At 47.9% G+C, this 27,886-nt stretch overlaps 1 protein-coding gene across 4 annotated transcripts; it reads right to left on the reverse strand.

Moving 5' to 3' along the window:
- Positions 1-25: 25 nt before the first annotated feature.
- On the reverse strand, positions 26-27,886 carry USP28 (ubiquitin specific peptidase 28). 4 transcript variants are annotated; one of them, XM_070952628.1, is made up of 26 exons: positions 27,712-27,885; positions 23,453-23,530; positions 22,664-22,778; positions 22,067-22,172; positions 21,547-21,709; positions 20,994-21,080; positions 20,018-20,155; positions 19,614-19,687; positions 18,313-18,389; positions 18,009-18,157; positions 15,781-15,908; positions 15,557-15,652; positions 14,589-14,750; positions 14,066-14,184; positions 13,427-13,497; positions 12,139-12,367; positions 10,784-10,975; positions 10,103-10,242; positions 9,766-9,951; positions 8,669-8,764; positions 6,984-7,162; positions 6,612-6,690; positions 6,206-6,285; positions 4,836-4,959; positions 2,900-3,095; positions 26-1,292 (listed from the first exon to the last, which is right to left on the reverse strand). In XM_070952628.1, the coding sequence occupies exons 1-26, from the start codon at positions 27,772-27,774 to the stop codon at positions 1,117-1,119; spliced, it is 3,303 nt and encodes a 1,100-aa protein (XP_070808729.1). In that variant the 5' UTR covers positions 27,775-27,885; the 3' UTR covers positions 26-1,116. The 4 variants fall into 4 exon arrangements, with proteins under 4 accessions (XP_070808729.1, XP_070808728.1, XP_070808730.1 ...); XM_070952627.1 differs by having other exon boundaries at positions 27,679-27,885; XM_070952629.1 differs by lacking the exons at positions 8,669-8,764; positions 9,766-9,951 and having other exon boundaries at positions 27,679-27,886.

Here is a 27,886-nt window from a genome sequence, read left to right on the forward strand (position 1 = left end):
TCAGGGATAGAAACAAAACCACAAATACCTTTAAATAGGGTAATATTTATTGCACTTTGAAACCAGAAATCTCATCAGATTTGTATTTCCCATCTCAATTTGTTAGCATTCTAATAAAAAACAGATTGCTCTAAAAGATCTTGAGGAAAAAAATATAACCATTAAAAGTGTGACTTATGCAGCTTGGTTCTGTCCTGACTTCAGTGCATACTTTGCCAATACTACCCTGGTAATTAAACTTCGGTGATCTGACGTTCAAAAAATTATTTGGGGGAAGGTTCAAGGAAGCGGCTTCCAATCTCGGCCTTCTGCTGGTTCTGCAGTTTTGTCCTCCTCTTCCTCCTCCCCTGGCACAAATGCCAGTGCTTAAACCAGCAGCCAGGGCAACAGCTGCATGCCAAGTGGCTCACCCGTAAGAATGGCTGCCTAAGAGAGCAGAGGGACTGCTAACACTGCGAGAAAACCTTGTTAACAATTAAGGTTCCTTCACCCAGATCTATCCTGTGTGTTATTTAACCCCCTGCCGATGGCTTGACTTATGCCCGAACTTGCTGTACTTGAAGGTCAACAAGGATCAAGTGCCCCTTGCCAGTATTTTCCATGCAGTCCTCCTCCCAATTAATTGCACCATTCATGGAGCCCAGCGGTGCCGTATTAACATACTGGGGGATCAACATGTGTGGCAGGTGCCTTTAAAAAGTTCACGGGGTCCACACAGAATGCGCTCAAGAAGCCCCTGAAACCACTGGCCTGATCAAGCGCCAACTTGGCAAAATGGAATTGTCTGTATACAACGCTTAGTGTAAAAGGGCAGATTTCTCCTAAAAACTCTCCCCACAAGCTCCTTGCAGGAACTACAGTCAATAATTAGCAAGTGGGTCTTCCAAAATCCATGCCTGCATGCAACTAGGGCATGTCCGAGACCCCCACCCCTGCCACCTCTTTCCTAGACATGCACAGCTGTTCGGGCGGAAGGAGGAGTCTTTCAGTGCAGCCCCCCTGTCACTCGAGGATCCATCCTTCCCCGGAGTCGTCTGGCAACCGGATTCCGCTCCTGGGGTGGGGGGTGGGGGCTCAGGGGGCCTGCGGGGCTTGAGCCGAGAGAGCTGGCCGCTCTTATTTCACGGCCACCGCTGAGGCCCTGTGAATGGACTCCATCACAGCTGCGAATCGGCTGCAGAGGTCGTAGGGTGAGTTGGGGCGGATCTTGGGGGGCTCTTTGAGAACCACCCCTTCCGGGGAACAATCCAGCAGGCGGGGCAGGAACTCGCCCAGCTTCATCTGCAACTTCTCTGCAGGAGAAGAAAGAGAAGGTTAAGGACCACCAGCAAGCTTGGCCCCTTCAAAGCAGCTCCTCAGTAGCTCCGCGTAAGATGGAGGAGACATCTCAGGTCTGTCAGGAGAGGGACGGTATGCTGCCAAAGAGCTTCTGCCAAAGAGCTTCCCACTAGAGCAGTGTTTCTCAACCTTGGTAGCTTATAGATGGGTGGACTTCAACTCCCAGAATCCCCCAGCCAGCAGCGCTGGCTGGGGGATTCTGGGAGTTGAAGTCCACCCATCTTCAAGCTTCCAAGGTTGAGAAACACTGCCCTAGAGGAACCTGGAAGGAGGTCAGCCCCATCCTGCCAGCAACCTCGGAGAACCCCTGGGGAGCTTGTGAGGTGACCGTTTTGCCTTTGAGTGGTTGTTATTCTCACAATCTTGGCTTTCTTTATGATTAATTGTTTTAAGGGTTGTCGTATTGTTTTAGCGGTGGCAGTTGTATGTTACCCAGAGTTGTGTTCGGGGTGTTGGGCAGCTACATAAATTTCTACATAAATAAATAAAAAAAAATACAGCATCTTAATTAATCCAGATGACCTTATTTTCTTTAGCTCTTTTTTTTTTGTTCCCAAGAATGAGCCTTTCCCTCGGGCAGAACCACCTGCCTCCCAGAAATCTGGGATTTCTTCTCTCAGGCTTCTCTGAGGAAACTGGATGGGCTGCTGCGCTTTTGATGGCTCTGGATCTCCAGGGTCAGCCTGCTGCCACAAAAATGGAGTAACCAGGAGTCTCCTGAATGCACAGAGGTTGCGCCTTAACCACTTCAGGCCACAGAGAATGCTTTGCTGCAACTCCTCCCCAAGAAGCAAGCTCAGGCATGCCCCCTCCCTCAACGGAGGAAGGCGTTGAAACTTGCTTGCACTGGAGTAACCATCAGTTGACAAGCTTCTCCTCTTAAAGTCACAGAGAACTCCAGGTCCAGAGTGATTTGAATCTATTATCCAGGACTATCAACCACACAGGATATATAACCTGGTCCTCCAGAGGGAAATTCAATCTTCCATCATCTTCCGAGTGTTGGCAGAGCTAGCAGAGAGGGCCAAATGAGCTGCCTTTATCAACGAAAATACATCCCCGTTTTATGGCTGCTTGGAAACTGCTTCTAGATGTTGTGCTTGAGGCAGGGGGGAAAAAAATGAAACCCTGATTTGCTGATAAGTTTGTTGCGATAGAAACGGCTGGTGTATTCCAAGCATGCAAAACTAAAAAAACCGAAGCTGAAATGTTATTACCTTCATTCTACTGAGCTGAAAAGAATTGGAGGTTAATGCTTTTCTTTCTGTTGTTTCCTATTTACACTTTGCACTCTCCCCGCCCTCCCCTTCCCCATTGTCCTACTATCATTATTTTTACTTCCATTTTGATAACTTTAATAAAATTCTCTATACACTAAAAAAAAAACCACCCACCCACCCACCATTGCAATGTAGAGGAATGAGTGGAGAGACCAGCAGATAAAAGTCAAAGCTTCGTGAATATGCAGATGATTCCTTACAAGTACCAACAAACAGAATCCCGAGAGGCAACGAGAGCAGGCAGAAGGAAGTTGGTGTGGTGCCCAGGACACCTGTCTTACCACCCACGTCCTTTCCCAGGTAGGCACACCAGCGGTTCCTCATGACTTCGATGGCGTCCAGGTCGTCTCTGGAGACATGGTTGCTCATGATCAGGTGCATGCAGGGGATGATGAGCTCGTTCAGGACGCTCACCCCTTCGTCCACTTCCTTCCCGTCGTTGCTTTCGAAGAGGGCGGCTGCAGCGTCGTTCAGCCTCTGCGGAAAAGCACCGGCGGGAGTCGGTTGGTGAGGAACTCGAGAGAGGCCCGTCCCAGCATTCAGACGGGGCGTTTTATTAAAATAATATTTATTAAATTTCCAAAGTTTAAAATACACAGTACAAAAAGAAACATAATACACAAAAAAAGCAAGAAAAAAAAAACACACACACACAAAACAAAAAATATAAACAACCAGAAATAAACATATCAAAATTTCAATACTAAGAACAACTTTTCTGCATCGGTGTCTCTAACCTATTTAGCCTCTTTACACAAATTCTGCTTCTAAATATCTCTATCTTAAACTTACATCTTTATTTAAATTATCTTGATTTCTATTTACAATTTGATCTCATAACAAAAACATCCCTTAAGTTTTATGTTTACTCTCCAGCCAGGAATACCATTTATTCCATATTAAATAGTACTCGGTGTCCTCCCTCTCCTTCATTTTCCTAGATAATCTGTCCATCTCTGCACATTCGTATATATTTTTTTTTATTATAATTTGATCTGGAAGGGTGTCTGGTTGTTTCCAGTTTTGTGCTATCACAATTCTACTTGCCGTTAGTATGTGTAATATGATATATTGTATACTTTTCTGCATTTTCCCTTCCAGAATATCCAGGAGAAAGAACTCTGGCTTTCTTTCTATCTTCTGCCCTGTTATTTCATCCAGCCATTTTTTAATCTTGCCCCAAGATTTCCTTAGGACAGGTCCACCACATGTGGTAGAATATCCCTTGTTTGTGTCCACACCTCCAACAATTCGGACGGGACGTTTTAAAACAACCGAGCCTGGGTCTTTGGCCCAGCTATTCCTTTTCTATAAAGCGGTATTTCTCGAGCTCGGCCACTTGAAGACGGCTGGACTTCAACTCCCAGAATTCCCCAGCCAGCCATGCCTCTGAAGGCCTGGAAGGCTGAGAAACACAGTACAGTTAGTGCCGCGTTTGTCAAGAGGACTGGGGGATTCTGGGAGTTGAAGTCCAGCCATCAAGAGAACCGGTTACGCGCAGAATCTGTTGGGGAGGGCTAAAAAATAAAAAAGGAAATAGCCGAAAGAATGACCCCCGAAGTTAAACTGGTGTTAAAGTTCTAAATTTTCAACAACTTCTAAATTAAGAGCAGCAGGCTGGGAGGATAACCATTGGCAGGCACTTGATGTGAATTTTTTAAAAAATACAGGTAGTCCTCAATTTACCACAATTTATGTTGCTAAGTGAGAAATTTGTCAAGTGCGTTTTGTCCCATTTTACGACTTTCCTCGCCACCTCTGTTATGTGAATCATTGCAGTTCTTAAATTAGTTAACAGGGTGGTGAAGTGAATCTGGTTTCCCCACTCACTGACTGACAGACTTTGCTTGTCAGGAGGTCGCAAGAGGGGATCACGTGACACCCCCCCCGGGACACGGCAACTGTCATAAATGTGAGTCAGCTGTCAACTATCCGACTGTAAGTCACGTGACCATGGGGGGGGGTGTGCAGCAACGGTCGTAAGTGTGAAAAGTGGTCGTAAATCCCATTTTTCAGTGCCGTTGTAACTTCAAATGGTCAGTAAATGAAGTGTTGTCAGTCGAGGACTACCGGAGCATTCATCGATATCCCATTTTCAACATAAGCCCGAATGACAGCGAGAGGAATGATGTGAAAACTCTGGCCCCCACCTGCCCACCCACCCACCCACCCGCTTGAAAGAGTGGGAAGAAGGGGAAGGTTCCCGTGAATACCCACCAAGAGGCACTTCCTTCTGTAAAGAGCGATCAGAGAGGAGTCCGCACCCCGGTTGGTTCCTTTGGCCTGCAGGACGGTGTTGGTCTCGTAAGCGTACACCAGGTAGGTCAGGGCCTCGCAGTATCTTTAAGAGGGCAAGAAAAGAGTGTGTGTGTGTGTGTGTCTCATATCATCCAGTCACTGCGATGGACGGATACACACACATCCAGTCTCGGGTGGCTCACAACTGCTCCACCTTCAGGCCATCCTTTTTTATTTGATTTATTCTAGAGCAGTGTTTCTCAACCTTGGTAGCTTGAAGATGGGTGGACTTCAACTCCCAGAATCCCACAGCCAGCAGCACTGGCTGGGGGATTCTGGGAGTTGAAGTCCACCCATCTTCAAGCTTCCAAGGTTAAGAAACACTGCCTTAGCCCATCACGAACCTTCAAGGCTCATAAAGTAAAATCTTTCTCTGCCAAAGAGAAATATTCAACCCAATATATAGGGAGTCCCCAACTTATGACCACAACTGAGCTCAATTGGGGGATTTTGGGAGTTGAAGTCCACCCATCTTCAAGCTTCCAAGGTTGAGAAACACTGGTTTAGAGGCAAAAGGCTTCATCAAGGGGAGTTTAACTGAAGTCAAGATGTTTTAGAATTGCCTCCTGTACTTAAAATCGCCAGAAATATATCACTGTTTCGATCCGATGAGGAGGAAAGGTAAAAAGGTTCCCCTCGCACATATGTGCCAGTCGTTCCTGACTCTAGGGGGCGGTGCTCATCTCCATTTCAGAGCCGAAGAGCCAGCGCTGTCCGAAAACGTCTCTGTGGTCATGTGGCCGGCATGACTCAATGCCAAAGGCGTATGGAACGCTGTTCCCTTCCCACCAAAGGTGGTCCCTATTTTTCTACTTGCATTTTTTACCTGCTTTCGAACTGCTAGGTTGGCAGAAGCTGGGACAAGGAACAGGAGCTCACTCCCGTTATGCAGCACTAGGGATTCGAACCGCTGAACTGCCGACCTTTCGATCGACAAGCTCAGTGTCCTTCAGAAGTGCAGGAGGAATTTGAACAACCTGCCTCGGTTCCCGCCCGTGAGAACGCTCAGGGTGTTTTGAGTCGCACATATTTGGCTTTCTGGACAAAACAGAACTTTTATTATTGCTTATTAAAATCGAGTCGTTTCTCCTCGGATTGTACAAAATTGTATAATGATTTGGCTAAGTGCACAAAAGGGAGGCAGAGTGGCCCAAACCCAATATTGCCCATTTGTAGATGACTCAAGATATGTCGGGACACATTCACCACGCTCTGTCTGTCGAAACATCAACTCAACAGGCCTGAAGCCTTCAGCAATTCCTTCCTAAAATCTCCGCGGATGAACTTACTGGTTTTTCTGATAGAGCTCCAACCCCGTCAAGAGATAAACGGACACCTTGCGGAACAAGCTGTAGTCTTCGTGCCATTTCTGTCCAGAAACAGAAAATACAAGTTTGGTCATTGTAATGTTGGACTCCCCACTCCCTCCTTCCATGTTGGTGCTTCTGCCCTGCCGTGGCTTGCTTGAAACCAAAGGTGGCCTCCGGCATCCCCAAGTCATGCCAAGAAAGAGAAGAGGTAAATGATTCAATTTAGATGCGTACTGTGGCTAAAGGTAAGCTAACGGATATGCGTAATGAGCACCCCAAAGTGTTATTTCAACAGAGCAGGCTGTGACCAGAGAATCAGGAGCTGGTCTGCTTTTCGCCAAAGCTGTGTGTCTCTGTGTGTGTTTTGAAAGTCAGGACTTTGTACCTTGTACTCTTCCATGTCTACCTCATCTGGGCCAATTCCTTTCAGCTTTTCTCGTGCCACCTTCATAATGCTAATGGACCTGTTTCCCAGAACAGAGAGAAGGAATATTGTGAATCCAGGTGGAGTGGCATCTAGACAGACATTTTCAATTTAATTTGCTTCCATCAAAACTGAGGGTCAGTGCTTTCCCAGTAACTCCCGCGATACCTGGAACCCAAAGATGGTTCCTTTAGGTCTCTCAGGCGTGCCCTAACCCGAATGAAACATCTGCAAGCAAACCACCAAGTGCCGAGAGCATCAAGGATGCCACAGAGCTCAACCGTGAGCTACAAACTGTCTCCTCGCGTCCCTCTCTACCTTCTTTGAACCAACCTTTCATCGTAGCTGAGGTTTTTGTCCGCAAACTGCTCCAGTAGGGTCCGTTCCACCACCTGCTTGGGGGCATCGTTCTGCAGCAAGTAAACTAAGACGTGCTGAAGGCGGGGATCATTCTGGGGTGTTGGGGTCTCTCTCGACAAGGAGTACAGTCTGGAATATTCTTCATGGAATGCCTGGGGAAGTCGGTGGTTGAAACGGTTATCGTTCTAGCTTGTTATGAATCCATCATGTAGTTTCTCCCCTTGTTTTGCAGCTGATTCAAAGGGGAGGGAGATTTCTTTGTCCCTGACAGGCTACGACTCTACAGCAGGGGTGTCAAACACAAGGCCCTTGGGCCAGATCCGGCTCATAATTTAATAGTTTATTGTCACTGTATGCATATACACAGTATACCCATACAACGAAATTCACTTAACACCCAGAGACCAAGCCCAACTCACATAACAATCCCCAGACACCCTCCCACCCACCACAAATTCCCCACCCCTAAAGCCACCCAAGCATCTACACAACAGACCAAGTAATGCTGTCCAACAGCTGACTGATGGTGGCCCTTTAGTTCATTGTTGAGTGCAATTATAGCTCTGGGATAAAAACTATTCAGAAGACGTGTGGTCCGAGTTTTAATTGTTCTGTATCTCCTGCCAGAAAGCAACAGTCTGAACACAATGTGGTTGGATTGGCCCATGGAGCCATCCTGGAAAATGTAAGGGGCCAACTCGCGTTGCTTCGGCCTGGTCTACCCAGTGAGAAGAGGAAACATGCCAGTAGTTTGGGGAGTGGCATCAAGCTGGCCATGCCCGCCCAGTCGGCCCCCCCGCCAGGTCAACCACAGCCCTGATGCGGCCCTCAATGAAATTGTGTTTGACACCCCTGCTCTACAGGAACCTGCTGGATGTGCCAGAGACAGCAAGATAGTAGAATGAACAAATGTCCTCAATATTAATCCGGTCCAGTCATAAAGTGATTACTGTTTAAGATTGTCTACAATAGCTCTTTTTAGCTCACTGTTTATTTTTGGGCATTTTCCTATTTTATTGCTCTTCCATGCTGATCAGAGAAGGCTGCTTGTACAGCATAGATGGATTCTAAGTGTCCAGAATTCCTACAATTGTAAAACACAAGGGCCACTTCAGGCGCTAAGGGACACATTAAGGTGTATGTGATCTGGGACAAAGGAATAAAGAATACATGAAATTTATCTTGAAAGTATTTTTTTTTTCCTAGCTGTGGAAAGGATTTCCACAAAGGAGTTGGATAGCTCCCACTTTCTGCTTTGAATCCAGAAGACTTCCAGATTTCTGGCATTTCAGCTGGGAGGATGAACCTTTCCTACTTAGAATTTTGTATAAATAGGAAATGGGCTCAGATACCAAGCAGATACACTACATTAGCAGGCGGAGCAAGTAATCCCCTCTGGAGGGAAGTCCCCCTCTTCTGTCTTGGATCCGTGTTATTGGTCTAAAACTCTCTCCCTAAAGGACGGGTCAGGTGAGGCATAAGTACCACTCCTGCAGAATCTGGCATCCAGCTGGGCACCTGGCCACCACCTGCTTCTGCCTACCATCCCATTCCAAGACAGCAAAAAGGAAAGGAGACAGGCCCCCAACCCAGAGAAGAGGCCTCATCCCTTGTGGACAGAGAAAACAAGGCACGTGCGCTTAGGTGTAAAGTACTACCTTGACTAGCCCTGCTTCAGACCCATCGCGATCAAAGGTCTGGCGAGCTTTAGCAATGGCCAGGATCACCCCTTGCATGGCGGGGCTTAGCATCACCTGCCACAGAGAAGAGGAAAGAGGAAAGAGAGAGAGAGAGACAGGGGGGGGGGGGGGGAAAGGCTGGATTGAAACAAGGATATTGTTTTTGGGTGGGTCCCCCATTTCCAGATTCTTAGAAAGTAACTGACAGAAGAGACTCTATAGCTCAGGGTTGAAATGAGGGGTCCTTGGTGCTCTCTGAGCTTGGTTGTGATCTTGCAGACATTTCATGACCCAACTAGGAAACATCATCAGTGCTACAGGGAGTGGGGATTGGACTTCTACTACTGATGATATTACCTAGTTGGGTCATGAAATGTCTGCAAGAAGACAACTACGTTCAGAGAGCACCATGGACCACACGGATAACCAACAGCGATAAATAAGGAGCCACATAGCCTCTCCATACAGCACAACCACATTGTCAACCCTGAAGGGAATCTGGCCAAGGCCCTCTCGGAGGCTTCAGGGTTGCCACGAAGCTGAAGGAGAGGCAGGGAGGGGCAGGGAAATAGCTAGGTGGGGTTTTGTAGCCCAAAACAAGGATGTTTTCCTGTGGGAACCACGGTCACTCCGACAGGTGGCTGGCCAGGGGAGGAGCGAAGTCACCAAGCAACCGGCCAGCACCTTGATTGGACAGAGTGATCAGCGACTTGGGGGAAAGGGGAAACTTTTACTTTTTAATCAGGTGAAAGCCGTGGGAACCTTCAGAGTCGGCTTTCGCCAGTTGTGCCAATATGAGGTATCCCATAAATTGTCCTTTGAGGAATCTGCCTGCCTTGAGAGGTTTTGCTTTCTAGGGGTGCATCACTTGGAGCGCTGGCACACATTTTCCAGGCAGACCCAGCTGTGCTGCCTGTTTGTGTGCCAGTTGTGTGTTGATAACCAACCACCGATAAAGCCCCGCGGGAAAGGAGAGGACGTTTCGAAGTGCGGCTGGGGTTTTCCCGCTTTGAGAAGCAGGCCATCAAGAGCAGAACGGGCATTGTGACTAGTCCCTCTCCTCCCAGAGACGGTACCTCCTCGTTATAGCCATCCGCATCCGATCTAACTAGGATCTTCCCCACACTGGGAATCTCCACTTCCGAGACTTGAGAGCTGGGCGGGGCAGAAGGCTCCCTCCGCTCCGCTTCCGGGGGCTCTTCTGCCTGCGGCGTGGGGTCGGCTTCCTCTGAGGGGTCCTTCTCTGCATCTGCCTCCTTGGGCTGTGGCAGCACCGAGGGGAGGAGGAGAGGGAGGAGGAGGAGGAGGAGAAGGGAGTGAGAGGAAGGCAAGAGGCGCAAGCAAGAGAGGCCCAAGGAGGGCAAGAGGCTCAGCAGGGCAGGTGGAAGGAGGAACGCCAACGATGAGCCTCACCTGGTCAAGAGCAGCTGGGATGCCATCCTTCTCGTAGACGTCGGCTGCCTTGGCGATGGCTTGGGCAGTTTGCTCCTTGGCCATCACGGCGTGCTCGGAGGAGAGCGAATGCGGCCCACACTCGCGGGGGAAGGAGCGTTCTAGAAGGAGAAAGGAAATTCCAGAGGAATTTTCCATGGTTTACGCTTTCCCAAAGGTATTACAGGGAGCTGTTGAGGTCGAGGCTGGCAGGACCCAAATCTGCAGCTAAAGGATGCTGGGACTGCTAAAGGCTGAAGGGGGTAGTCTCCAGAAGACGGCCAGGGGGGAAAAAAGGAGCTACTAAACAGCACCCACATTTAGCCTAGGGAAGATTCAGGGGAAATCAGAGAGAAAAATCTAACTTTGGGAGCCTGCCCCAGCTAGCACCCACTACAAGGATCATTGCAGCTGGGGAATTCTGGGAGTTGAAGTCCGCCAGGCTTAAAGTTGCCAAGGTTGGAGACCCCTGCTCTAGGACATTTGAGGGGACCGCAACAGAGAACCCAAAACAGATGGAACGGGCCCATCAATGTGTTTCTCTCAGCCTGGTCAAAGCTCTCTAGGCTTTTTTTGCGTGACAATCCTTTCCTGGCCTGCAATTTCCACTCCCTGATTGCTGGTATCAGAAGGCGAAGGAAGATCGCCTTCCCCTTTCCTCACCTTGACTTGAGTCGGAAGACAAGCTCTGGGACTCCAGAGGTTCAGAGGATTGTTCCATCTGGGCCATTTTGCAGGACTGCTCTTCCAGCTCGGCCATCTCCTGTTCTACCCTCCAGTTGTCTTCTTCGATGTAGCGTTGAAGTTCCAGAGGCAGCACTTCTACTTCTCTCTCCGGTTGTCCATCGTCATAAACTGCCAAAGGAAGATGAACAGAGGGTCTGAACACCTCTTGGACAACAAAAGCAAGGGAGGCGGTGAAGGTTGATAGTTGCCCTTTTCCTCTTATTAGGATGCTGTGGCCGCAAGTTGCTACTGGCTGATGGTTATATAGTGTCTCCAGCATCGAAGACCAGGAGGGATCTGTGGTGCTGTGTGTGCACGTACAGGGCCAAAAAGATGAAGAGTACAAAGACTCCCATCTCTTTCCTGCCTTTGAGACCCAATAATTGAGGAACTTTATGTATATTTGTACCTTCATGTCAGTCTTGACTCCTGGCAATTGTATAGACCCGGGATGGTGGACTTATGGCACGTGTGCCACAGGTAGCACATGGAGCCGTAACTGTGGACATGCGAGCATTGCCCTAGTTCAGCTCCAGCACGCAGGGGCACACCAGCCAGCTGATTTTCGGGCCTTCCAAGCCCACCGGAAGTCAGAAAACAGGCTGTTTCTGGCCTACGGAGGGCCTGGGGAGGGGGGAGGCCATTTTCACCTTCCCCAGGCTTCTAGAAAGCCTCTGGAGCCTGGGGATGGCGAAAAACAGGCCTTCCGGTCCCACCAGAAGTTGGAAAATGGGCCGTTTCCAGGCTCCAGAGGACCTTGGGTGGGGGGGAGACCGTTTTTTGCCCTCCCCAGGCTCCAAGAAAGCATCTGGAGCCTAGGGAGGGCGAAAAAACGGCCTACTGGGCCCACTGTGCCATCCTGTGCGGGGGGGGGCGCATTGAATTATGGGTGTGGGCACTCGTGCGACCCCCGCTTTTGGCACACAATGGCAAAAAGGTTAGCCATCACTGATATAGACAGATTCATCCAGTTTTCAGATGGGGTTTGCCCTTCCCGTCTTCAACTGACCCCAGACTGCTGACCGATTCCTAAATTTATTCCTCTTGGAACTAAACTGCTTCTATCCCCAAATATATCAAACCGGGATGGCGAGAGAGATTCTCCTTAACCTCCGCTCATTTCAAGTAATGCATCTCCCCACAAAGGCAGAAGGTATAAAAGAAGAGACCATGGTCCACTCTCAACCAGAGGACAAGAAAGCTCTTCTTAAGCAGCCCTTCTCAACATATCCAGAGGCCTCCGGCCCCCGAGAAGGAAGAGGCCTCGCCAAGAACCGAGTTCAGATCCTCACCTGCTGCGAAGTGTGGTAGCTTTTTACTAACATAAATAAGGCAATAGGCGCTAGCATTTTTCAAGCCGCCAAACGAATCCCTTTCGAGTTCCTCCCAGGAGGATTCAGCCACGGCGATGTCGTTGTATTTAAGCCACGTCTTCTGAGGCAGGCTGTAGATGTAGGCCCAGTAATGGCCAGCGTTGGCCTGGCCTTCGTGGACCAACACAGCATGCAAGTGATAAGGGACCTGGAAAACACACACACACACAAACGCAGACGCCATCGGTTCTCGGGTTTATTTTTAGAGAGGTGAAGTAACATGACCATGGGAAGATTCGATGAGGCAAATTCTCAGCTGTTGCGCCTGTAAGAACGATCCATTCATATAATCAAGGCTTAGCACAGATTCCTTTCCAGGGGGGAACTTTCCATGTTGGTAAGCAGGGATGCAGAGACCATTTGTGACCAGACCAGTCAGGTCCAGAGCCAGCCACCAAGGACACGCCCAACGGACTGACACTCAATGGAAGCCATTTGCCAGAGAGGACTCTAGCAACTAGCAAGGCCTTGACGGGTGATCCTGTTGGGGATGGAAGAACTCAACGCTGTACAATTCAGAACACACCCAAGCTCCTGTTGGTTATCTACTAAACCAGGGGTCTCCAAACTTGGCAGCTTTAAGACCTGTGGACTTCAATTTCCAGAATTCCTCAGCCTGACTGACTGAGGAATTCTGACCGTCTGACTGGCTGAGGAATTCTGGGCGGTGAAGTCCACAAGTCTTAAAGTTGCCAGGTTTGGAGGCCTCTGGAATAGAGGGAAAAGGCAGGAGCTCTCCAAACAAAAAACAGGATGTTCCAGCTCTTCCATTAAAATGCTCAGCCTCTGCAGTCTCTTTGGAGAGGCAGTGGGGAACCAATCAGGCCAGTTATGATACTCAGAAGTTCCACCTTGCATTTCAACGCGTGGCAAAAAACAGCAGGCAGGTACAAGTGCCTGTGCTTTAGCTATGATTGACATGAAACCGTTTTCAAAAACAAGGTAAAATCATTGTTTGTAAGAGAATATAGTGTCTGAATTCCCAAGCATTTCCCAAATTAAATCCTAGAAATTTAATTTGAGACCTCCAGGCTAATTTTATATGGAGCAACAAATTACCTTATCAGAAAAATGGAAAGTATTAACTGATTCAACCACGAATCCCTCCCTTTCTTTTATATGACAACAAGGTTTTATTCTGGGGGAACTGGTGCCAATACGAGGTCAGAAGCACTCACACAACCAGGAAGAAAGGCAGACACCCTACCTGGCAGAGTTGAGGGTCAGCATAGACATGATCCATGGACTCAGAAAGCATCAGCATGGAAGTCTTCAAGTCTGTCAATCAAAACAAAAGACTAAACGAGCGAGCAACGGTTAAGTTTTCTTAAAGAAAAGGAATTTTTTTTTTACCAATCTCTAAAGATGCTTCAGACCACAAGAGACTGATTGTGACTGATCACAGGTGTCCCTCAAAGTTGCATGTCAGGTCAATTTGTGGAAAGCAAGGGGAATGACCCATTCTCCACCCTGGAGAAAATGCTCATATTCAGGGAAAGGGTGGCCCTGAATGATGGCTGGATTTATGGAGGGGACCTGGATGATTCAAGAGTTTGAAGGTGTCCTCTTTGGCCCAACAAAATGTTGTCCTTCACCAAGGAAACTTCAGCCCTCGGCCCAACCAGGAAAACTGCAAAAATGCTCCGAGAGAGATGAGTTATGACTTCCTATCCCACAAACAGAAAGAAGGGACTTAAACACTGTGAAAGGTACATGGTATCGCCTCTCGCCACCTTCTCCAGTTCGGGGAAAGAGCGGAATGGAAATCATCCCGTGTGCAAATGGGAAAATCTCAGCTGCTAAACAGCAACTCTGGAGTGACATGTGAAATTATCTGGGCGCAGACCTTCTATATCTTGCTCGACTTCTTCCCTCCACTTCTGCAGGCAGGAAATGACCAGGCTCATCTCATCTGCGGAGACGGCCCGAGGAGGAACGGGCTCTTCTGACATCTCCCCTGGGCACCTGGGTGGAGGGAAGGATGTGCTCAATCAGCGGATGGGAGCTGGGGATCTTGGCCGGTGCTGCTAGCGCTCCTCAAAAGCCAGAGATGGCAGTGGGACTTAAATCAGGAGGACTGCTTTAAAAAGGCAGCTGACCCAACATGCATTTTCCTTTTAGAGGAGTGTTTCTCAACCTTCGTAGCTTGAAGATGGGTGGACTTCAACTCCCAGAATCCCCCAGCCAGCGCTGCTGGATGGGGGATTCTGGGAGTTGAAGTCCACCCATCTTCAAGCTTCCAAGGTTGAGAAACACTGTTTTAGTGTTTCTAAACCGGCATCATTTCTAGGGGCCAAAATAATCAGATGTTATCACCTGATTGCTTCAATCTGGATACAGCCATGATGGAAAGCATGGACCAGGTTTACCTGCTTGGCTCGGGATGGGTTTCCGAGGGTTCTTTTTCGGCGTTAGTTTCTGCTGTTGTCAGAGTCGCTGCGCAGGACAGCTTGGTCCTTGCAAATTCAAGAACGGACTGCAGCATATCCGGCAAGGGGAAGCGGTCGGAGCCAGAGCCGTATCTCAGGTACCTGATTAGGAGGAAACCATCATCAGTCCCACTTCAAAATCATCGGTCTTCCCTAACTCGATTTAGCAAGGCCTTCCCTTTCCAGGGGATCAAGTAGCAACGGCACCTACTGTATATACCGCTTCAAAGTGGCTTTACAGCCCTCTCTAATCGCAGATTTACAGAGTCAGCCTCTTGCCCCCAACAATCTGGGTCCTCATTTTACCCACCTCGGAAGGATGGAAGGCTGAGTCAACCTTGAGCAGGTCAGGATTGAATTCCTGGCAATATTGCATTCTAATCACTGTGCCACCATGGTTCAAAACTATCACATCGGTGATAAGAAGTTTATTTTCCTTTACCCCTTGAACATGGGGCAAATATTAAATCATGGTTGACTACTGATATTTTTGGAGTACGAGTCCCATTTTCCTGTCCTGCTCCTGGACCTCTTCGAACAGATTCTTCAAATGTTACAAGGGACAGAAGCCTCTCCTTCCGGGGCTGCATTACAGAAGTAGAATAGAGAATGAGCTGGCAGGTTGGCTGTCATGTCTGAAGAAGCACCTTGTGTGCAGCTCTCCGGAAAATCTGAAATAAAACTACACGGGTAGGGAGAAGCTTCTAAAAAGCCATACCCCTACCCAAGGACAAAAAGAGGAACTGAACAGGGCTTTTTTTCATGACAAGGAAGGGCGCCCTTCTTTTGGGAGAAGGGCGGTATACAAATTCAATAAATAAAGAAAGAAAGAGAGAGAGGGCAGCTGGTTGAGCTTCAGCTCAGGTATTCTGCAAGGGAAAATTCAGAGTTTGAGAAAGACTGCCTACTTTTCCAACTGCTGCTGTAGAGCCGTCATCTGGTCTTTCAATTTCCCAATCTCCTCTCTTTTTGCTTGAATAATTTCTTTATTGCCATACATAAACCTAAAGGAAACATAGTTTTGACAGCTGCGTGCTCTCCCTTATCGCAACCCCACAATATCTTTTTTGCAGGTTTGGAAGTCTCAAGACATAAAGCTTCCCCTCCCCACCCCTCCCCCCACCTTTCTTACCTATCCATGTAAATGACTGGCGGGAATTCTAGCTTGTTGTGAATCTTCTCCGGCTGCCCAAGGGATTGATTGAACTCAAAACGGGAAAGTTCAAAGGTCAGGACTGGGGGGAGTTTTGTAAACCAGCGCTGAAATAGACACACAACGGGTTCAGGTGGATGGGTGTTTCTTTCATTAACAGTCTTCTCCTGTTCTAAGCAGGAGAAACAATTACTTAGATCCCACTTCACGTCATACCCAGAAAAAGAGAAATCACTGTTGGAGTTCAGCAAATTTGATTGTATGATTTTGGTGGGGAAAAAAAAATCAGCATTTCTCGAGACAGGAAGGCCTCCCACGAATCACGTGCTAAGTGCCACAAAGCAGATGTACACAACTTCAATGGGTTTGCAGCCGTGTTTCACAACACTGGCCACTTACGGACTTCAACTCCCAGAATTCACCAGCCAGCACAGCATGTATGAATTGAAGTCCACACATTTTAGGATGAGAAACACTGAATTAGAACCGCATACAGCAAATGGATGGGCCAAGTCTCTTTTTTTTAGGAAAAGCGGGGGATCGGAAATTTTAAGGGCAAAATTGGTGCCTCCCACCCCCACTTTCTTTCCACACCCATCAACATATTTAAAAAGGTGAAAGTCCCCAGGCTCATCCAGTCTGGAGGATTGCAAAAGTGGAGGGGCACTTTGGCAACCTGCTCCATAGGTGCTGTGCTCCTGCCTCAAATGCTATTTCCTAATTTTGACAAAACCGTTTCAAACTGAACATGGGATGAAAACAATGTCACTGCAATTCTACAAGCCCTATTGGAAAAACTCCTGCCAAGAACTCCGGCTTTTAATAGACTCCTCTCAACTCCTGCCAGACGGGCCCCTCGTGATCAAAGCGGCACCTCCCCTTGGAAGCTATTTGTGGCTAGTCTGTTCTACTGGAAGAGATGAAAAGGTGCTGCAACGTTTTCACTCTTTCCGATGTATTTGGGAGAAGCCCTTCGCCTCCCCTGGTTCTCTGGTTGCATCACTGAAGAAGAAGTGAAAGGAATGCCTTTCACTAAACCAGTCAAAAAAGTTTCTCAGCTGGACATTTTGTTCTGGGCCAAAGGCAGAGCGGCTGGAGCCATTCAGATTCCCCTGGATACAAATGGGAAGACTGAATACTCCCATTCCTCCCACAGGGCTGAAGGGTTTCTGAGGCGAATGTCTACGCAGATTCTCAGTCATCCAAGTCATGGTTGCCTCAAAGGGGCTTTTTCCAAAAAAAACAAAACAAAACTGGACTTCCTTGGTTTTTTTCTCCGAAAATGTTTTGCTTCTCATCCAAGCAGCTTCATCAGTTCTGCCTGGGTGGTGGGAGGGAGGGAAGGGAGATGGGAGGATCCTGTCAGAATTCATCCTCCCATCCCCCACCACCGTCCAACCAGAACTGATGACGCTTCTTGGATGAGAAGCAAAATGTCTTTTTCTTCCTCAAGGGAACAAACATAGTCCAGTTGCCTTTCGGAAAAGCACCTGTCAGGTTTCGATGTCATCTCACATTTACTCTAGTGCTGACAGCACCTTTAAGATTTCTTAGGTGCTTTAAATGTTTTCCACATATTTGGTCTTTGGACCACAAACTGAACTACAATGCTTTGGTTAACATCTTCCAGGCAGATGTAGAAAATGTGCAAATCCTGAATTCTTCTCTTCTCTCTATTCCAGTGTTTCTCAACCTTGGGGACTCCAAGAAGCCTGGACTTCAACTCCCAGAATCCCTCAGTCGGCCGTAGGAACCACAGGAAGCAAACTAGGATAGTCCTGAACAGATTCCCAGTATATTGGATGCAAGCAACAGGATTACTTTAGGACTAATTAAGTTAAAGCCAGATTTTTGGAGAGTGAAAAAAAAAAAAGAGAGTGCAACATATACTCAGATACAAAGACAAAGTTACAAACAAGAAAAGCATACCATTAAATCAAAAACTGTAGTTTTATCCCCCGAAAATACGGAGGCACTGGCTCTTTCCCACGGGCAGGCTTCAACAGAAAGAAAAATATTTTTATCACACTCGCACCCCAGACACAACACGCGAAATATAAAGGTCGCACGCTGCATGGTGTTAAGTCGTTCCACAGCATTCCCTTAACTCCAGCGTGCTCTCGTACATCATATTCTATGTTTTCAAGTTGGTAACTGACAAGTTTGTCCCGGCTCCGTGGGAGTTGTGTAAATGCCACAACACTCACCTCTTGCGTGTAGGTCAGCGCCTGCTTGGAAGGGCCTGGCTCGCTCTCCTTCTCCACCAGGGCTCCTTCCAAGCATTCCTGCAAGTTCTTGTAGCCGTTGACCTGCAGGGGGTACTGGCCAAAGGTCTCGATTTTGGAAAACTGCTTCCCTAAATAGGGGAGGGGAGACGCCCATCAATTTAAGGAGAACAAAACCAAATCCCAAACAGATCCTCCTTTGAAGTGTGGTAGATATAAAACCCAGAGGAGGCAGCAACGGCGCTGAGAAGACTGCCGGGCCAATTCCCAAGGCCTTCCAGCTTACCTTCGTGAACTCCTTCGGTGAGGAAAGTCCCATAAAAAAGCTGGACCATGGGGTTCTCCGATTTGTCCTGGGAATTCCTGTCGCAGGAGGAGAAAGCAAGGAGAACAGGAATTGACTATGGAATTGGGTTTGCCTAGTCGAATGAGAAGAAGGATCCGGGGCGACATGAGGGTAGGGGTCCAATATTTGAGGAAGAGGGGCTCAGCCTTTTCTCCAAAGCAACTGAAGGCAGGAGAAGCAGCAGTGGGTGGAAACTAATCAAGGAGAGAAGCAACCTGGAATTAAAAGAGAAACTTCCTGATAGTGAGGACAATTAACCACTGGAATGACTTCCCTCTCTTCTTCAACTTCTGTGGCCGCTCCATCACCGGAGGCTTTCGAGAAGAGACTGTACAGCCACTTGTCTGGAATGGTATACGGTCTCCTGCCTGAGCAGGGGGTTGGACTACAACAGGGGGTCTCCAACCTTGGGAACTTTAAGACTTGCGGACTTCAACTCGCAGATTGCTGGCTGAGGAATTCTGGGAGTTGAAGTCCACAAGTCTTAAAGTTCCCAAGGTTGGAGACCTCTGGACGGGAAGACCTCCAAGGTCCCTTCCAACTCTGTTATTCTGAAAGCAAACTCACCATTTTTCTTTAAAGAACAGGTTGGTAAGACCAATCCCCAAGGCGATTTGTCTGGAAGCTAAGCAATGCACTTTAGGGGATTCATCTAGATCTCGCCAAGCTTGGGGGGGGGGGCAGATGGGAGCTCAGGATGCAACGCCCTTCCCTTCTAGGGGTCCCCCATTTCTACAAATAGCCCTCATAGAGGAGCAGACTAGAACACAGGGGCTTCCTATAGGCAGGCAGCCGCCAGCTACAACCAGGAATTCAGCCCAGGACTCAACCCTTCCTGAACAGCCGTATGTGATGGGATATTTGTGTGTCGATTCCCTCACATGTACAGTGCTTGGTCATAGGGAGTCCGGGTGTGAAACCTGAGACCTCGGGAATTTTAAGAGCTCATTTGGTTACAAGCCAACTGTATTGGCGTTCGCCATCATTGAATTCAGGTGCTCGGAACAAGTCAAGTTACTCGAAGTCAGAAATACACTTTTACTTCGTTCAGGATCGCCCACATGCCCACTCAGGCCCCCCTGACACCTGCCTGTAGCACACAGAGAGAATCACACCATCCTATAAAGTGGAAAACAACAGGCATTGGGGTTTTTTGTTAAAAAAAAAAATCTTCACAGCAAATTCTGGCAACTGGGCGGCAGCTTCACAAAACTAAATCGCCGAAGCTCCTTTAGACTCACTCGGCCTCCACTGTCAGTTGGAAAGCATCTTCCAGCCAGTCCAGGAGTTTGTGGGTGAACTCGCTCACATCTTGCTAAAAAAGGAGACAAAGGGAGCAGCAAAGGTTAGCTTCTGAACAGTTTTCTTCACTGTTTTTATATAACATTGGATGTCTTTCATTTTTCATTTTCAAACGACTTTACACATTTTTAACGTTTCTGGATTTTAGAGTTGTGAACTGCCTTTAAATTAAAATTTCTCTGCTGGCTGGGGAATTTTGGGAGTTGAAATCCACACAACTTAAAGCCAGCCAGGTTGAGAAACACTCCCGTACAGCCTAGTCCAAGTTAAAGACCATCCTTGCCAGGGTGATCCTGGGTTGAGGGGCAGCCTGGATCTGGGAAGACCCCGAGGGTGCCTTCACCTGTTGCTCCTCGGGAGATCTGAATGCCCCTTTGAGAAGTTCGAGGGCCGTTGTCGGGTCTACAAATTTGCGGCGTGTTCCCAGCATTAAAGCAAAGAGATATTGGAGTTCCTGCATGAATGCGATGTTCCTCTTTTCCTGCAAAACAACAAGAGGTGCCATAAAAAAGCAATTAAACAACTGGCTGAGAAAGGGTCCTTGGTCAGAAAAGTGGGGCCAGTTCACATTCAGAAGTTATATTCGCTGGAGTGGTGGGTGGCGCACAATTCATACAAGCCGGACTCCCTTCACAAACCATCTGAAGCCAAAACTAACCAGGGCACATTGTGGCTTGGAATCTTGTGTTGATTCATACCAGACAGGATTCCCGCAATAAATGGCTGGCTTTGCAGCCGAGAGGAGAGGAAAGAGACTGGCATCACCAGGGGTGCTGATGGGAACAGGGCTATCCAACAGCACCCCAACCCGTTTACTTCCTCCAAATTCACCACCGAGAAAAATTCCAGAGAAAGCCTTTGGGGGGAGGGGGGCAGCAACCCCAGCATCGTCTCTCCAGGTCAGAGTTCATGATCACACATCCTGTTGCCACCTGTCTGTTTTTAGCTCTTTGGGGTCATTCAATCAAAAGGTGACCTGTAGCGGGGAGGGGAGCCCAAACAAATAGCATCGGCATTCTAACAAATGGGACCTTAAGAGGCCCAGACTCTGATTAGGGTGACAGTCAAGAAGACGGAAGAGGTTCCAAACTTGCTAGAGAAAACTAAAATTGGGAACATTAATCATACCATCGAATCACAGCTTGTGTTCTAGATTCTGAACACGGGAGAGTCCTTAAAATTTCTGGAGAAATCAGAAATGTCTCTTTCATCTTTTAACTGCCTCCCACCCTTGCAGGTTGTCAGTATTCGGCCAGCCCTGTTGTACCAACGTGGCTCAGGAAGACGGGTTCCCCTCCCGTCACCCAGGAGTCACTTACACTTCGGCTGCGGCAGTTGTCCAGGATGGCTTCGGGCAGGGAATAGTTGAGGACCAGGTGCCGGAATTCTGGCAGCTGGAAGAGAGACTGACAGCACCCCTGAAATTAACCTCCCGCTCCATCGGTGACTGTATGTCAAGTCTATATAATACTCATCAAAGAGGACTTCAGCCAAAGGAGAGGCTTGGGGTGGCCACAGCTGCCTCCCAACAGGTAAGGGCCATCCTCTCCATCCTCCCACAGGCTCCATTAGGTAAATTAAAGCCCAGCCCAGGAAGAGAAAGCAGCCAGGGAAGCCTGGACTAATTAGCTCTTACATCAATTGGAGAAAAACAGGGGTTAATGAAGAGAATTTAATGAAGTGGCTTAATCTCAGCCACTTTTAACAAGGGTGGACTTCGACTCCCAGAATTCTCCAGCCAGCAGATGGGAACTTCAGCTCCCAGAATTCCACAGCCAGCTGAAGTCCACTCGTCTTAAAGTGGCCGAGCGAGAGTTCGATGGCGCCCCACTGTCAGCAGAGACCCAGAGAAGCGCCAGCACCCCAAATTACCTGTATGACTGCACTGAACCAGCAGGTGTTTCCAATGTTCTTCATCCCAACCGGCCATCCGCTGACCCTCCTCCAGTCCCGCTGAGTGGTGTTCTCTCCCCAAACTTCACAGCGTTTCCTTTTGGAACGGTTTTTGTTTTCGGCTACGCTGGGCTCGTGGGCTCTGCCAGAAACACAAACAGCAGCCACTGCAAGGACGTCTTTTTGGGCTAGAGGCAACTAGTCCTCTTCACTACTCATCTCTTGGGGAACACACGGTCCCCAAGAGGACAATGGTCATCCCTCTTTCAGTAGTTTTTGGCCCTCAAGGAAAACCTGTTCTGCTAGGAAGGCAGATTATGCTGGTCAGCTGGACACTTCCTGAAAATGGAAAACTCTGATCGGAATAGATTTGGCCACATGTTTCTCCTGGGGACATGGGGAGCATGCAAACACAACAGGGGCCTGGATAGGGGCAGAGAAAGGAGCCTGGGAGTTTTCCCAACGGCGACAATGCAGAATAAATACAACAATGACCTACACATTCGTGGTTGCAGCAAAGTCCTTCTTCTCGGTTGAGAAATCTTGGCTGCCAGAAAGAAGGGGTTCCTGAATATCACCATGATCTTGTGGGGCTTCATTCTGAGCTGGAAATTAAGAGAGCAGGCAATATTAGTTATTAGTGGAGTTAAAACGCTCCGTCTTCCCACCCACAGAAGCCCAAGGGCGCTTCTCATTTCATAGCAATGTTCTCATCCAGAGAGGCACATAAAGATCAGACGGCATCACGGAGTCTTTGTGATCTGTTGACATCTTACCAGCTTGCTTGGCTCTTCATGTCATCCTCCCCCTCCCCCACCTCAAGAACAAAAGTGACTCAACGCAGCCTCCCCCCACCCGATGACCAAGGTTTCCGAGAACTGCTCTTCCACTCTATCCCAAAGGCGCTAGCTGGGGCTTAGCAAGAGTGTTGAAGGGCCCTTCCTGGTCTCCGCTTCTATTTATAAAGACTCCGTCCCAGAGGGACAGAATTGGTTGGGTAGGTTTTCAGAGTCTGCACATGGCTTTCCTTGGAAAACCCAATGCTGGATGGATGGATGGATGGGAAAAGTCTATGGAGGAGAAAGGAAGGGCTTACTGGCGGCCTGTCTTTCCCTTCCCTCAGAGTCGGAAGCAGCGGGGTCTCCCTCGGACTCTCCGTCACTGACTTTGGTGAGGAAGCCAACCGCCTGCATTAGGTTTCCATCGGCAGCCTGAGGAGAAACAAAGACGGCAGGAGATGATGACTTTCTGCTCCTCCTCTACAGCAGCGCTTCTCAAACATGGCCACTTTTAAGATGCGTGGACTTCAACTCCCAGAATTCCCCAGCCAGCTTTGCTGGGAATTCTGGGAGTCGAGGTCCACGCATCTTAAAGTTGAAGTGCACATATATTAAGCTGCCACGGTTGAGGAACACTGCTCTAGAGGGATTTTTTTGTCCTGGTTAATTGCTAGAGCAGGACATCTTTAAGAAGAACAAAAAGTACATTTAAAAGTGGACACTCGACTTCATATCCCATGCTGGAGCAGCCCATGCACACACACACACCCCAGACCAGATGGCACTGGCTGCGAATCACAGGAGGAAGAACAGGAACAGAGCTGCGTATTGGCCAGGGAATGTGGACAGCTGTCCGAATGCCACAGTTTGTCCAGGCTGGGAACAACCCCTCTGGGAGAGCGGGGCTGCCCGTTTTGGATTTCAAGGGCCAAAACAAGCGGAGAAGCAGCTGGAAACAGAGTGGGTGGCAATGCCCTCCATGGTGGCAGGGAGGGTCTGCCTTCCAGAACCTGCTTTAAAGACCTTTGCCACAGCCCTAATTTCAAGGCAGACACCTTCTTAATGGGGAGCAGGTTAAGGAGCCCATTTCAGCCAAGGGGACCAACCTTCAGTGCCGCCTGGAGGAACTGCGGATTGTGGATGCCCGTGATCTCCTTCAGCTGGCTTAGGAGCAAACTGCAGGCCTGCAGGGTTAAAGAGGAACAGAGAGGCTGTGATCAGAAAGGGAAGAGACAGGGCAGGCAGCAGGGCAAGGCCAAGAAAACAGGAAAGCACTTAAAAAAAAAAAAAGGTTGGTAGACCCAAATGCCAATGGGTCGAACAAAGGTTCTCATTTATTTAATTCCGGGCCACTCACAACAGCAACCAATAAAAACAAATAAAACTGCCCCACTTTATGCAGGAGAAGACACCAGACTTTGGGCCCTATCAATACTTGGCATCAATGCTACTTGTCTTGTCAGGAATGCGATTACTTTTGATTAGCAGGTGTCCCTATTCTTGTGACACCACCAGCACATAGCCAGAATCCCCACAAAAGACGAGGGGCCTATACATTGGTTAAATAAACAAATCAAATACTTCGAAGGAAGCCCTGCCTCTGTTTTAGCGAGATCTTCCTGGCCTGACACACTTGGCTTGGCTAAAAATAATTCTATGTTGAATGTTTTGAGCCTCCTCTACAGGGAAATCCAAACATCCCAACTGAGATGGCTACTTATCTTCAGAAAACCAGAACATCCAACCTGAGCAACTTTTCAAAGGCTACAAGTGTTCATAAAACAAACAAAGTACCGTATTTTTCGCAGTATAAGACGCACCTTTTTCCCTACAAAAAGAGGGTGAAAATCTGGGTGTGTCTTATACTCCGAATGTAGCCCTGCCTAGCCTCACAAACGGAGGCTGAAAGAAGCCTCTGAAAGAAGCTTCAGAAAAAAAGCCTCTGAAAGGCTTTTATCTAAAACAATATGGCAAGCAACAAAAGAAGAATCAGTAAAGGGTCTAACCAAACTATGCTAACAAATCTGGAGAATGACACAATAACCAGCAGATTGGAAGAGGTTAATCTATATATCAATACCAAAGAAAGGAGATGGAACAGAGTACAGATAGTCCTTTAGAATAAAAGCCTCTGAAAGAAGTTTCAGAAAAAAAAGCCTCCAAACAGAGCTTCAGAAAAAAAGCCTTTTTTTCTGAAGCTCTGTTTTGGAGGCTTTCAGAGGCTGAAAAGAAAGCAAGGCTCATAGCTCACAACCAACGAACCTGTGGCTAAAATTCACCTCTGGGAACAGCTGATTGGGGGTATTTCGGGAGGCGGATCCACCCACCAATCAGTTTTTTTCTTATTTTCCTTCCCAAAAATTAAGTTGCATCTTATACTCTGAAAAATATGGTACCACTTCTTCTGTTTTCTTTTTCAAGGCAAGTTAGAACTTTTATCTTGGAAGGAGAAAGAATGCGAGTGAAACACACCAGCCCAAAGGCCGCTTTCTCCCCAAATCTGGAAGCTGAGTATTTATTCTACCACGCAGCCCTGGCAGATGCTCCGTAGACAGACATACAAGGAGCCCAAAGAATGCGCAGAGCTTTGGGGAGAAGCTATTTTAAGCCGGCTGCGCATGCCATCGCGGCTGGTCACTTCTCGTTTACAACAAGGTGTCAGAGATACGCAGCCCACTGAAAAGGGCGCTCCAATCAGCAAACTGGCATTTGCACAAACCAGTTTAAAAGAAAATGGGAAGAGGTACCGGGAAAGAGACAGGGGTTTAGGGAGCGATGGCAGAGCAGCATCTAAGTTAGGTTCCAATGGGCCAAATTCCAGATTACATTTCAAACAGGCCCTAAATTCTTGTTCAGTTTGTGCAGAAGCTTTTCTTAAAAAAGAAATGAGCAACCACATTCCGTTACTTTCCAAGGTGTCATTAGAGGAAAAAATATAGAGAAAATTCTTCTCGTTGATTCTCGGCCTACCATCAACATTATGCCTACATAGTTGCAAAAAAAACCCCTATCTTTAGAGAACAGGGATATCCAAAAACAAAACAAAACAAAGGCTCAAAAAGCAAAAAGAATCCTAACAAACACAACAGTGAGGCTCTAACAGCTACATGTGCTATTAAGAAATTTTGTAACTAATTATCTGAAGTGCAATTTTCATTTCTTCAATATCTGGAGAACTCTATCTTCAGGGTGTTGTACAATATTTTCAGAGTATCATGATTATCCCAAGAATTCCTTGGAAGTATACAATTAGACGACTCAAATAAAACCTACAAGCAAAAAATAGCTAACTATACCCAGCAATTCTTTGGTAAGATGACAATGGGACAGAGTGGGTGATGCAAGTTAGGCTAAATTGTACTTATCCTGGGAGCTCGAAATAAAATTAGCAATTTTTAGCTGGCCCTCGAATTCCAGGAAAAATCAGGTTAAGGACCCCCCCCAAGCAAGATTATTTTGTTATCCTGCCCCAATATTAACACCCCATCAGCTTCAGTCATTTAAATGTTACAAAACACAATAGGGATGCAATATAAATTACTGGCTTTGAAATTTTGTATATCTATGTGTTTTATTTCATGGCTGTGCACCGCCCTGAGTCCTTCGGGAGTAGGGCGGTATAGAAATTCAATAATAAATAAATAAAAATAAAAAATATTGTTTGGAGACCCATTTCTAGAAGACTAGGAAAACCATCATCCTGCAGAGGTACCAGGCACCTGCGATTTGTCAGAAATGGGTGTAGGGTCTCCTGCTTGGGTGGGGGGTTGGCAGGTTCCTTCCAACTCTGTTAATCTGTTAAAATTTAGAGTGCTGTCTGGTCCTTCGGAAATAAATCATTTATTGTTAGAAGGCGCAACCTCCACCCTATGGGTATCTTGCTCCCTGCTTTGTCAATTTTAAGTCCAATTAAACGTTAAAAGTTATTATTCTAATATTTTAAGGTTTCATCTTGTGGCTTTTTACTTGTTGTAAACCGCCTAGAGTCATCTCTAGGCAAGATGAGCAGCACACACCTTAAATAAATTGCAACGAGACTCGATTAAACTCTGTATTGGGTCCCAATCAGTACAAAAAGTGCCCAATCTCCTTTAAACCGCTACTCCCATTTCTGGAACCGTGCAACTAAATAATAAAGCGAATAAAACTGCATTCCCGGACAGGTCGCAGGCAGCAGCTCCCTCATCCCAACTCCAATGTGGCGACTGAGACTTTGTCCACCAGGATGAGCCGGGTGTGTGTGGGGGGTGTCTTTTTTCTCTTTGGCCGCCAAAGCCGCAACTTAAAAAGCATGGCGATGTCAATGCTTCAAATACACAAAAAAACCAGAAAAGAAATATACAAGAAACCCAGAAAAGAAATACACAAAAAACCCACAAAAGAAATACACAAAACCCCACAAAAGAAATACACAAAAAACCCAGAAAAGAAATATAAAAAACCCACAAAATACACGAAAAACCCACAAAAAGAAACCCACAAAAACCCACAAAAGAAACACACAAAAGAAATACACAAAAACCCCACAAAAGAAACCCACAAAAACCCACAAGAGAAACACACAAAAGAAATACACAAAAAAACTCACAAAATACACATACCCCCCAAAAAGAAACCCACAAAAACCCACAAAAGAAACTCACAAAATACACAAACACCCCACAAAAGAAACCCACAAAAACCCACAAAAGAAACCCACAAAAACACACAAAAGAAATACACAAAAAAACTCACAAAATACACATACCCCCCAAAAAGAAACCCACAAAAACCCACAAAAGAAACTCACAAAATACACAAACACCCCACAAAAGAAACACACAAAAACCCCACAAAAGAAACCCACAAAAGAAATACACACAAAAAAAGTACAATGCAAAATATAAAAGAAGAAAGAAGAAAGACCAGAGAAAGAGCCAATCCATCCTTCTTAAGACCCCCAGGGGCTTCCTTGCCAGGGGGGGTCAAAGAAGGGGCTTCCTGAGGGTGGGGGGGTGATGGGGGGGTTCCACCAAAGGGGGCCAGAGTGAAAGTGTGAGGGACGGTGGGGGGGGTCTTTATTTTAAGAGGAGGGGTCTCCAGCCTGTTTGAGCAGGGGGGGTCCTGCAGGGGAGCCCCCCCTCCCTCCCCCCTCCCTCCCCAGCCTTCAGGTGCTTCCTTCCCCCCCCACAACTAGAGGGGGGGTCCTGGGGGGAGGGGTCCGAGGCTGCTTTAGGGGAGGGGGCGCGCCTGGCCCCGCAGAGGGACCCCTCCCCTCCCCCTCCCCTCCCCCTCCCCCTCCCCCTGGGGGAAAGGCCCGGGAGGGGGGAGGGGAGCCGCGCCCTTGACCCACCTCGCGGGGTTGTTGTGGGGGTCGCTGCCTCACCTGCGCTGCCCCGCCGGCCGCGGCCCGCTCGTCCTGGCCCTGCTGCTGCAGCTCGGCCGTCATCCTCCTCCTCTTCCTCCTCCGGCCCTTCGCCCACCGGACAGCCCGCCGGACCCGAGGAGACGGAGAGAGGGGGGCTCGGGGGGGGGAAGAGAGGAGGGTGCGGCTCCGCCCC

Source organism: Pituophis catenifer, unplaced genomic scaffold, assembly GCF_029215685.1.
Source record: "Pituophis catenifer annectens isolate HBS135680 unplaced genomic scaffold, rPitCat1.0.hap2 SCAF_12, whole genome shotgun sequence".
Lineage (NCBI taxonomy): Eukaryota > Metazoa > Chordata > Lepidosauria > Squamata > Colubridae > Pituophis > Pituophis catenifer.

What these genes read in the sequence shown, in the direction of transcription:
- USP28 (XM_070952627.1), bottom strand. Translation starts at nt 27,774, where the DNA reads ATGACGGCCGAGCTGCAGCAGCAGGGCCAGGACGAGCGGGCCGCGGCC. An exon ending in AAGGGAAAGACAGGCCGCCA is followed by an intron (nt 22,173 to 22,663) that starts GTAAGCCCTTCC and finishes CTTAATTTCCAG; the next exon opens with CTCAGAATGAAGCCCCACAA. An exon ending in TCCCAGCTGCTCTTGACCAG is followed by an intron (nt 9,952 to 10,102) that starts GTGAGGCTCATC and finishes GTGCTGCCACAG; the next exon opens with CCCAAGGAGGCAGATGCAGA.